Below are 12,649 nucleotides of genomic sequence, written 5' to 3' on the forward strand. Positions count from 1 at the left end.
CTTTTACTCAAGTAGTATTTTACTGGGTGACTCTCGAGTCATTTTTGTAATGTTTTAGTCATTTAGCAGACGCTCTTATCCAGAGCGACTTACAGTTTAGTGTGTGCATACATTTTCATACTGGCCCCCTGTGGGAATCGAACCCACAACCCTGGCGTTGCAAACGCCATGCTCTACCAACTGAGCTACACGGGACTGTAAGGTATCTACTTTTACTCAAGTATGACAATTGAGTACTTTTTCCACCACTGAAGATCAGAAATCCTTTATTTCTTGCCACAATTGTATTTAGATAATATAAAAACATTTCTCAAGCTGTCACTTTCTCCAATGCAATGTAGTATAGGGGTATTGCCAATAATTCACCAGCTTTCCTCTACAGCTTTCATAATCAAGGAACATCGCATGCTCACAAAAAGAGGCAACAAAATGGTTGTCTGCCATTGTATGAGAATGACATCCATGAGTAAAAAGGTTAGTGCAATCCAGAATCGTTGGGACGTCCCTATCCTAAACCCTAACCCCTACCCTAAAGTTAACCATAACCCTTACTTAATCATTTTGAACCGTCAACTTCAAATGGGGTAAAGTCAGAGCTTGGACGTCCCAAACGGATCTGTCCCATGTGGCTCAGTTGGTAGAGCATGGCGCTTGCAACGCCAAGGTTGTGGGTTCGATTCCCACGGCAGACCAATACAGGAAGAAATACGAAAATATATCCACTCATTACTATAAATCGCTCTGGATAAGTGTCTGCTAAATGACAAAAAAATAAAAATAAGAAATCCCAGATAATAACATTCTAAAAAATTAATGATGCCAATCCATTGATTATTCTACTAAATATGATTGAGTGTGAGACATGTTTTCCATAATGTACATTTCATGCATATACATAAGAACACCAAAATCAAAGTGTTTCACCATTTATTGAGTACGGAGACAAATAGCAAATGTGTCTCGGGCAGTATTTGAAGTATCTAAATATAGTGTAACCTACCAATCAAGTACCATTGAGAGCACAATCTTACAGTCCAGAAATGAGAGCTTTACCATCTATGCCAGGGATGGACAACTTTGATGTGTGCCACACAAAAAACAGAACTCATCATGAGGGGCTGGTGAGTCTGCATGGGGGGTCTCAATACCCACAACCATTCCGAAATTGCACCTTGTGTATTCTATTATTCAAACTCTCTATACAGTGAATTGAGTCGGCGGGCCTACAAAAGGGGGGCCGAGGGCCGCCAGTTGCCCATCCCTGATCTATGCCAAAAGCCTGGGCCTCTGATGGAGACTGTAGAACTGTCAACACATGCTTCTCTCTAGGAGCATGCGTGTGCCCAGACCTCATAGGTGTATCGAAAGGATCCCATCCTGGTCACCAATGTAGCTGACCGATGTAGAGAGAGACATTTACATTTGAGTCATTTAGCAGACGCTCTTACCACCTAGTTGGCCAAGGGATTTCGGTTACTGGCACAACGCTCTTAACCGCTAGGCTACCTGCCGCCCTGTCAAGACAGTGTACGGCAAAACCCACAAAGAAAAGACAACATGCAAATGCATATGTGGACTCAATGTCTAGTAGTGACGGCAGGGCTAGATTCAAACTGCAGGACTTAGCGGGAGACAATAATATACAAAGATGCTCAAACAAGCACTTGTATCTGTAGTGTGTGTTCTTCAACTCTAAGCTGAATAGATCATGTGAGACAAAAGTGACAGACAATAATTAATAAAATAAATCATCACAGCAGAGGAATGTAGTTTGTGAGCTAGAAAATGAACATCCTGACAGTCTGAGGCAGAGTGCTCTGCTATCATCCTACTCCAACTATTTGCAGGGATAATGTGGCATTTCTTATTTGTCAATATGAATGAAATTAGTGGGTCCTGCCTTGATGACGTATGGGTGGTCCTCTGTAGCTCAATTGGTAGAGCATGGCGCTTGTAACGCCAGGGTAGTGGGTTCGATCCCCGGGACCACCCATACGTAAAAATGTATGCACACATGACTAAGTCGCTTTGGATAAAAGCGTCTGCTAAATGGCATATTATATTATTATTATGACTGTATTAGATTTACACTACATGTCGTATAGATTTTTGTAGTCTTAAATTATTCCTTGGAATAAACTGAAAGCTAAAACACTCCTTGTCCCAGAATGATATGCAAGCTAGTGAAGCACAAACGTAACATATCATACTAAATGGAGTACCTCGGATTTATGTACAAAATAATACGAAATGCTCTGAGACCAGGTTGCAGTGATAAAGCAATCTGCTCATGCTAGCGAGCAACATATCTACTTGTTGTAACTAATTTAGCTAGCTATCTAGCAAGCTAGCTACATTGCTAAGGTTGCTGTGTTCTAAGTTGGGAGTCATTTTACAGCTTGCATTGATGGTATCACTTTTCTATAACTCAGGGATGCAAACTGGTGAGGGCACAAAAAGGTGACACTTTTTTTTTGTTGCACTGAAACATGCAAAAACATTCATGCTGGGGGGGATAAAAAATAAATATAAATATCAGCTTTAAAATACTAATTTCTAGTGACTTAGGCTGAATCCCTTCTTGAAATGCAGGCTAACTAATTAAACAACAAAGAATATGATCTACATGATCAGTCTGTATGTAAAATAAAAAGTGGTTAATGTGAACCTAACGCACAGCTAAAAAATTTAAGGAAAGCAATCCAATGTTATTTGTTGCCTTGACTGCAAATGACACTCAAAACCAGAGAAAAAACAATTTATTAATATTGCAGTTAGCCATGACAGCCTTCTTAATAGAAGTCTAAATATTGCATTTGGGGAAAAAAATCTAATAGAATTAAACAAAACAGGCATTTATTTTTTCTCTATTATAGTGGCTACGATTATAGTGGACACTATATTAGACATCGATCAAGTGCACAAAGCTATGTGTGTGCAAAAATAACTTTCACTGAGTAAAAACTAAAAGAATCCCCCCTCACTCACACACAACTGCATGTCAAGTTCAACACAACAAGAGCAATAGCTTTGGGCTACACTGCACGTTATTACATTGTACACGTCCTGCCTGTGGACATCTGTCCTACAATGTGCCAGCAGCAGAGCATGAGACCCTTTGTTGGCATAATTGGCCTCTTTCAGGCAAAGAACACCTGGCATACCACTTTTTATAATATCCACCGTATTGAAAAAGTGATAAAGAGGGAAAGTCTGTGGTGTTCCTTTCACCTATAGCGGCATCCAGTTTAAGCCAGGCCCAGTTCCAGCTAACGTTACACTTCATCCCTGAATCCACTTGTTTAACAAGCAACGCCTCATTTTCACGTAATGGTCACATTCTAAAAATTAAATTAACTGTAGAGGGAAAACAATAGCTCATAGATAGTAAGTTGCTAGCTAACGGAGAATTCGATCCAGCTAGCAAGATACTTAACAATGTTAACAATTCTTGTTCCACCACACTTGCGCACTCACCTCAAACCTTCCAAATGCCAGTTGTTTTTCGGTTACAGCTCATGAAGTACGCTTCATCATCCCAGTCAGGCTTCTCACCTTCCTCTTCGTTATCGTTCAGGGGACGCGCTGCTGTAACTGTTCCACTCTCCGCTCTTTCCAGAGCTCGCGCAGATGCTGTAACTAGCACACGATCCGGTGCAACTAGCAAGTTGGTTGTCGCTTCTCTCTTCAGTCGCGTGCTTCATTCTGTTGTTATGTGAACGATTGGCTGAGCCTTGGATATAGCCAGTATTGTATCACTCATTCGCTTACAGCCAGTAGTGATTCAAAGCTCCCCCCACACTTTGCTCAACGGATCTACACGAATCACGTAGGTTACCTATTTTGGATTCAAAACGGCGAATTTCGCCTAAAGATTACTAGTTTGCATCCCTGATAACTAAATAGTTAATTACAAATAAATAAAAAATACTTTACCTGACAGCAGTTTGTCGGATGGAGAACTCTCGAGATGTCACCAGCTGTCCACTACCTTAGATACAGATAACGTGATTGGCGGACGTAATCAGCAGCGATAGTACACGAGTTTTAATTGGTTTACAGTTTAGTAGTCGACGGCGTTTTGGATTTTTTTTTGCAATAATTGGAAACGTGTTCAGAAGCTGCTCCCTCGAGAGAGCTCAATCATCTCGAAAACTACCGCTGATAGCTTCCTACAGCCCAACACCTAACAGTAGCCTTTTGTATTACACTCCCACTTAGTGTCAAACCCATTTAGCCATGAGGAAATACATACACACTGAGCGACTGAAATCTAGACAACCCGTGCATTAACAAGATATTGGTCTGATAGTATAGGCATTTTGGGGACAATAAAGACATATGTATTCATGTTTTAGCTACCGAGCATCAGATTTCCATCCAGATATGTTTGTAAGTTTTATATTGAATATTGAGTGGTAGCACCCAAACATCTTTATTTTCACATATAATAATAATAATAATAATTAGTCATTTAGCAGACGCTCTTATCCAGAGCGACTTACAGGAGCAATTAGGGTTAAGTGCCTTGCTCAAGGGCACATCGACAGATTTTTCACCTAGTCGGCTTGGGGATTAGAACCAGCGACCTTTCGGTTACTGGCACAACGCTCTTAACCACTAAGCTACCTGCCGCCATCAGTTCATGTTTTGGTCAGGGTTTTACATTATCTGCAAATCAATATTTCACTTAAATTGTCTATTGTGAATTGTATAAAAACATTGAATTCACTTAGAATATATATATTTTTTTAACAACCAATTCACTGTAACTTACTGATTATGTATGATCGAATAAGAAAAGTCAGTTAGAATCTGTCTAGCAGGTTATTAACTCGTGGATCTTTCCCTCTGTAGTTACAAAGAGGAATTTAGTAACCTTTGACTCAATCCAGCACCCAAGTCAGTTCTCCAAAAAACACAAAGCCAAATGTAGTTTGTTTCTTAATTCAAAGGGCAAAACAATGGTGCACATGCAACTTCAGTCAATAAGAAACTGATTGGGGGTTGGTTCATTCAATGTAAAAGTACATTGTATGAAGCGTAAACGCTTTTCTGTTTGAGAAAAACACTTCAAATTTGATAGACGTTTCCAATCCATGGAAACAATAGCTGCAGAATCCAAACCAAGTACACATCCTATTCTCAGCCTCCTTTACTCCTGAAAGTTTTCATTTAAGGACTTTAGCTATACAAATATGGATGCTGTCTTGGTGAGAGAAGACCAGAAAAATCTTCCCCCCAGTCCCCTCTCAGAATGCAGGACTAACTGGCTTGTGTTCTGTTGTTGCATGTTGAGGTTATCCAGAGTGACCCTCCTAAATGTTCCTATCCTCCATATCTTCCCCAGGCAGGGGGCCGAATCCATCCTTCCACCCAGCAAGGAGCAACATTCCTGAAGGCTTGAGGAGAGCCTCCGGTGGGGCAGAAACATACTGACTTTCATTTAATTGGATTCTGCTGGCTCCGGTCCAGTGTGAGGCAGTGCTCCAGGTGAGGAGGAGACTGGGTGGTTGCTCTCAGCTCCCCTTGACAGGGTAAGACTGGCATCCACTGGCTGAGGAGGGGCAGTTCACTGGGTTGTGTGGGGAGGGAAATGTTTTTTTAGGAGTTGTTGGCTGAGTTCTCATTGCTGGTTGAGCTGGAGGACGGGGGTGTAGAGGAAGAGGAAAAGTTCATCCCTGATAGACCTGGAGGATTCATGGCTGTGTTCAGTCCACTTAAGCTTTTCCTGCACACTGGACATGTGTCGTGCTTTGGAAGCACACAGGGGCACAAACACAGAAGTAAGACATCATTATATATAATCAATAGTCTTCAAGAACATTATTTTCTTTTCCAGAAAACTCAAGATTGTAAGTAGGGCCCACAGTTTTTATTGACAACTTAACTTGACTAGGAGAAACTCTGGGCCAGGAAGAGGTCAGGAGAGGTCAGGAAAAGGTCATCTAGGTTTAGTTAATGATAGCACTAAAAGAAAGGTACATACATTGCCTTGCAAAAGTATTCATCCCCTTTGGCGTTTTCCTATTTTGTTGCATTACAACCTGTAATTTAAATGGATTTTGATTTTGATTTCATGTAATGGACATACACAAAATAGTCCAAATTGGTGAAGTGAAAAAAATAACTTGTTTCAAAAATTTAAAAAAATAAAATAACGGAAAAGTGGTGCGTGCATATGTATTCACCCCCTTTGCTATGAAGCCCCTAAATAAGATCTGGTGCAACCAATTACCTTCAGAAGTCAAATAATTAGTTAAATAAAGTCCACCTGTGTGCAATCTAAGTGTCACATGATCTGTCACATGATCTCATATATATATATATATATATATATACACACACACAGTGGGGAGAACAAGTATTTGATACACTGCCGATTTTGCAGGTTTTCCTACTTACAAAGCATGTAGAGGTCTGTAATTTTTATCATAGGTACACTTCAACTGTGAGAGACGGAATCCAGAAAATCACATTGTATGATTTTTAAGTAATTAATTTGCATTTTATTGCATGACATAAGTATTTGATCACCTACCAACCAATAAGAATTCCGGCTCTCACAGACCTGTTAGTTTTTCTTTAAGAAGCCCTCCTGTTCTCCACTCATTACCTGTATTAACTGCACCTGTTTGAACTCGTTACCCGTATAAAAGACACCTGTCCACACACTCAATCAAACAGACTCCAACCTTTCAACAATGGCCAAGACCAGAGAGCTGTGTAAGGACATCAGGGATAACATTGTAGACCTGCACAAGGCTGGGATGGGCTACAGGACAATAGGCAAGCAGCTTGGTGAGAAGGCAACAACTGTTGGTGCAATTATTAGAAAATGGAAGAAGTTCAAGATGACGGTCAATCACCCTCGGTCTGGGGCTCCATGCAAGATCTCACCTCGTGGGGCATCAATGATCATGAGGAAGGTGAGGGATCAGCCCAGAACTACACGGCAGGACCTGGTCAATGACCTGAAGAGAGCTGGGACCACAGTCTCAAAGAAAACCATTAGTAACACACTACGCCGTCATGGATTAAAATCCTGCAGCGCACGCAAGGTCCCCCTGCTCAAGCCAGCGCATGTCCAGGCCGGTCTGAAGTTTGCCAATGACCATCTGGATGATCCAGAGGAGGAATGGGAGAAGGTCATGTGGTCTGATGAGACAAAAATATAGCTTTTTGGTCTAAACTCCACTCGCTGTGTTTGGAGGAAGAAGAAGGATGAGTACAACCCCAAGAACACCATCCCAACCGTGAAGCATGGAGGTGGAAACATCATTCTTTGGGGATGCTTTTCTGCAAAGGGGACAGGACGACTGCACCGTATTGAGGGGAGGATGGATGGGGCCATGTATCGCGATATCTTGGCCAACAACCTCCTTCCCTCAGTAAGAGCATTGAAGATGGGTCGTGGCTGGGTCTTCCAGCATGACAACAACCCGAAACACACAGCCAGGGCAACTAAGGAGTGGCTCCGTAAGAAGCATCTCAAGGTCCTGGAGTGGCCTAGCCAGTCTCCAGACCTGAACCTAATAGAAAATCTTTGGAGGGAGCTGAAAGTCCGTATTGCCCAGCGACAGCCCCGAAACCTGAAGGATCTGGAGAAGGTCTGTATGGAGGAGTGGGCCAAAATCCCTGCTGCAGTATGTGCAAACCTGGTCAAGACCTACAGGAAACGTATGATCTCTGTAATTGCAAACAAAGGTTTATGTACCAAATATTAAGTTATGCTTTTCTGATACTTATGTCATGCAATAAAATGCAAATTAATTACTTAAAAATCATACAATGTGATTTTCTGGATTTTTGATTTTTAGATTCCGTCTCTCACAGTTGAAGTGTACCTATGATAAAAATTACAGACCTCTACATGCTTTGTAAGTAGGAAAACCTGCAAAATCGGCAGTGTATCAAATACTTGTTCTCCCCACTGTGTGTGTGTGTGTGTGTATATAGGCAAGGAGGGCATTAATCAGAGGCAACAAAGAGACCAAAGATAACCCTGAAGGAGCTGCAAAGCGCCACAGCGGAGATTGGAGTAGCTGTCCATAGGACCACTTTAAGCCGAACACTCCACAGAGCTGGGCTTTACGGAAGAGTGGCCAAAAAAAATAAAGCAAACACATTTGGTGTTCGTCAAAAGGCATGTGGGAGACTCCCCAAACATATGGAAGAAGGTACTCTGGTCAGATGAGACTAAAACAGAGCTTTTTGGCCATCAAGGAAAACGCAATTTCTGGCGCAAATCCAACACCTCTCATCACCCCGAGAACACTATCACCACAGTGAAGCATGGTGGTGGCAGCATCATGTTGTGGGGATGTTTCTAATCGGCAGGGATGGGGAAATTGGTCTGAATTGAAGGAATGATGGATGGCGCTAAATACAGGGAAATTATTGAGGGAAACCTGTTTCAGTTTTCCAGAGATTTGAGACTGGGACGGAGGTTCACCTTCCAGTAGGACAATGTCCCTAAGCATACTGCTAAAGCAACTCTCAAGTGGTTTAAGGGGAAACATTTAAATGTCTTGGAATGGCCTAGTCAAAGCCCAGACCTCAATCCAATTGAGAATCTGTGTTATGACAAATATTGCTGTACACCAGCAGAACCCATCCAACTTGAAGGAGCTGGAGCAGTTTTGCCTTGAAGAATGGGCAAAAATCCCAGTGGCTAGATGTGCCAAGCTTATAGAGACATACCCCAAGAGACTTGCAGCAGTAATTGCTGCAAAAGGTGGCTCTACAAAGTATATACTATTTTTTTTGGGGGGGGGGGGGTGAATAGTTATGCACGCTCAAGTTCTGTTGTTTTATCTTATTTCTTGTTTGTTTCACAAAAAAAATTATTTTGCATCTTCAAAGTGGTAGGCATGTAGTGTAAATCAAATTATACAAACCCCCAAAAAATTCATTTTAATTCCAAGTTTTAAGGCAACAAAATAGGAAAAATGCCAAGAGGGGTGAATACTTTCGCAAGCAATTGTATGAGTGGAAAGGTCTTACCTGTTCTAGCCAGGGTACGATGCAATCATTGTGAAACAAATGATTACATGGAAGTTGCCTAACGTTTTCTCCAGCACTGTAGTCTTCTTTACACACTGGACATTCTAGACCTGAGCCTGAAAACAGAAAAACAAATTCAAGATGTAAATGTGTTCAACAAAGGCTTAAAAACACCCCCAAACCCTATGACCTGCTGATTTTCATATAAAATGAGCAAGACCACAACAAGTCCAGCCCACAGGGCCTGAGGTGATGCACTTGACTGTGCTGTGTGTGACTGTTGTGTGCGTGCGTGTTGATGTTCAGGGTCACTTACCTACATGCTCCTGTGTGATTAGGATTGTGGGAAGGCTCTTGATTTTGTCCCCATCAGCTGGCGGAGGGCCAGTGTTCTCAAACTGATTTAATAACTATGGGACACAAAAAACTACACATTTATTTTATACTGTGTGGATCATGCTAACCAAACAAATAATATTTTCACAATCCATATATGCAGGTGTTTTTTGTTGTTGAGTTTGACAGTTAATTTAGAAATGTTTAATAATGTGCGTGGTAAACAGTCACTACGTACCTGTGTAATGATTGCATCTAGTCCGTTGGCACCCCAGGCGTAATCCATGGGGTTTGAGTGAAGCACGCCCCTATAATTAAGATAAACAAACAAAAGTCAGCTGGAATACAAAGAGTCAGTTGGAAAACTTCAAAGTTTTACATAAAAACAATAGGTCATAGACTAAGTTGAACTCACCAGGGTCCCACACCAATATTTGGCACTGCTGTAGGGGCGATTATTCCATTCACTAGCTGCTGAATGATTCTACAAGAGGCCATAACATTTTGGTTATGTTCTGCATGCATCCAAAAATAAGACCTAACTTCATCATTGCCTACATAGAACATGGGCGACAAGCTATGTCATCAAAGCTCAGAAGAAAAGAGACAAGTCTATCACTGGGAACATAATGTGAATCATGGAAAAGTTAAAAAGGTCCCACAAGTCACTGAGCTTACCCCTCTAAAGTGGGCACTCCCTCAGGTCTCCCTGCCTGCCTCCTAACGCCATGGCGACCGCGAGGTTGCCTGGCGCTGTATCGCTGCCGTGATGCCATCTCCCGTTCTCGCCGGTTCTCTGCGTCGCGGTTGTCCTCTGTTCCGAACCCTGCTCCTCCTAGCCCTGCTCCTCCCAATCCCGCTCCGAAGTCAAAGGAGTCGTCAAAGACACCCATAGCAAACTGGCCGTAACCCGAGGGGAATGTAAACATATTTGAAGGGTCCACATTCTACAAGAAAAGGACGTTTCACAAACAGACGCATTCATAAATTACTTGGAGTTCTTTCTGTACATACTATTCAATGTTTATAGTCAACAGAAATCCCAACTAGGCCTATGTCAAAAACCAGGTCTGATTTTACCTGAAGAAATCATTCCAGAATGCATGAAGGTGTGTTTCTTTGTTTGTTCTTTGTTTGCTAAAATAACAATATCATGGTCTAGCCTGTGTTTCTCAATAAGTAGAGTAAATAAGCTGAAAAACCTCAAATGGCTGTTGGTTCTGGTCACCGCTGGAGATGGTGGATGTGGACCCATTTTCACTGCTGTTCAGGAAGAGAAACATAGAAAACAGTTAGCATTTTTGGAGAGAGATTTTATTAAAATTTGTGCACACCCTCTTGACCATAGTGGTGTAATCATAGGTGAAAAGTTAAGTGACGCCAAGTGACAAAATCTAGTGACAAGGTTGCTGACATCTTTAATCAGAATGTCAACAGAATGCTTGCTTTGACGTCACACATTCAACAAACCGTCTCTCCTCCAGCAGTTCCTCGATGAAGCCAGATTCACACCGAGGACATGTGTAATCCTGCAAACAAATATTACAATGCCTTTAGGTGTCATTTTTGCATTCACTCTACCACAAACAGGCTAGCAATCAGCTATTGAATCCCTACTTTACTACATTCAACTATGTGTGTGGCCAACTTGACAGAGAACAAAATGACAAAAAGGAGATGATAACCCAATTAAAATACACTGTTAAGAACAATCAAGAAAATAATCCTGAAGGAGTTGAATTGTGTTCAGTATTTAATTCAGTGTTCATTACCAGCAAACTGGGGAAAGCCTACTGATTAACATGTTTCATTGTGAGTGACACCTTTAGTATTCTATGACAGATCATTCCAGCACCTGACTGCTATGCTGGTGTGACTACTGAATGGCACACACACACAGCAAGAAAGAATGCACTGTGCCATTGTCGCTGTGACTAGAATTTCAACACGAGACATAATATTTTAGGTTTGGCATTGGAATCTGCCAGCAAATGACCAACCTCTCTCCTCTACATGTCTATGCTTTCTACAGAAAACATAAATGCCATCATCATGGAAATATTTTACCATAAATTGTTCTTTGAAGATGCAGGAAAAATCAACATCTCATATGACTAACGTTAACTAAATACAAATCTCCCTCTGCTTTAGCTGATGCCTACATTATGTTTGGTTACTGAATTGAATCCTTTAGAAATAATTTATGACTAATCTGGATGCAACTGTCATCACATGCCATTGCCAAGCATTGCTGATGCATTCCTTGGCTAAGAGTGTTTGTCCCATGTGTTGTCAGATTTCTAGGTAGCTAACTAGCTATGTTGTTCACATTTAAATCTTGCATAGATTAATAATGAGTTGTGAGTATACAATAATTGTTGTCAAGTTAATTTCATGCCCTAGCTAAGTAAAGCTGGTTAACGTTAGCACGCACACAACCAGGCGAACTAGCTAGCTAATGTTAGCTACAAACGACGCAACAGAACATAGTCTAGCTAGCTAGCTTGACCGAGAAACACATCAGATACGCTTAGTTAGCTAGCGAACTAATTAGTCTCTGATTTTACAAGCTATCTTTCTATCTTAAAATATGAGCTAACTAGGCTAGTTCTCCTTAGCCAGCTAACGGTCAGCTGCAAAACATGGACAATCTGGTTAGCTTAGCTCAATGAACGTGTATATATGAAGGGCTTAGCTAGCCAGCTAGCTATAAATGCTAAGGACTCCAAACGTTCAAGACCAACAACAATATATCTACTCTGCTAGACCAATTGTCTTTCACTTCTTGCTTCTTGTCAACGTTACTTACGGGGAGACGAGGGCTGATCTCTTCCGAACATCTGTGACAGAAAAACCGGCTGGGCCATGGAGGTGCTTCCGCCATTTTTTTGGTTCTCTGTTGAAGGGTTCAGTTGGGGGGTCCTCACTAGTTACCACAGCCACAAAGTCATAATTATAGCTAAACCCAGACTATTTCTACAATTTATCTTCTTAATATCTGATGTTAAACCTAACCTTAACCCAAACATTAACCACACTGCTAACCTTATTTCCAACCCTAACCTTGAATTAAGACCAAAAAGCTAATTTTTGTTTTCATTAATTTTTACGATATAGCCGAAGATAGTACAGTATGCTTCTCAATAGAAATCCCCGATCACACTTATAGGCGATGTCTTGGCGACGTTGGCTAGCTAAACTCATGCGTAAAACACGTCATCGGGTCTAACGGTCGTCTCGCGCCAAACGCGCAGTTTGGCGTGCAGGCCGTCAAATTAAAGGCACTCCTTCGATATAAAGTTATTTT

At 41.4% G+C, this 12,649-nt stretch overlaps 1 protein-coding gene across 1 annotated transcript; it reads right to left on the reverse strand.

Annotated features, from left to right (window-relative positions):
- Window positions 1–4,931: 4,931 nt before the first annotated feature.
- LOC311136823 (E3 ubiquitin-protein ligase RNF126-like) lies at window positions 4,932–12,261 on the reverse strand. Its single transcript, XM_084171111.1, has 9 exons — window positions 12,152–12,261; window positions 10,813–10,871; window positions 10,545–10,605; window positions 10,021–10,289; window positions 9,758–9,826; window positions 9,581–9,650; window positions 9,323–9,416; window positions 9,007–9,122; window positions 4,932–5,754 (listed from the first exon to the last, which is right to left on the reverse strand). The coding sequence occupies exons 1-9, from the start codon at window positions 12,224–12,226 to the stop codon at window positions 5,605–5,607; spliced, it is 963 nt and encodes a 320-aa protein (XP_084027237.1). The 5' UTR covers window positions 12,227–12,261; the 3' UTR covers window positions 4,932–5,604.
- Window positions 12,262–12,649: the final 388 nt, after the last annotated feature.

Source organism: Coregonus lavaretus (genome assembly GCF_964263955.1).
Source record: "Coregonus lavaretus genome assembly, chromosome: 11".
Lineage (NCBI taxonomy): Eukaryota > Metazoa > Chordata > Actinopteri > Salmoniformes > Salmonidae > Coregonus > Coregonus lavaretus.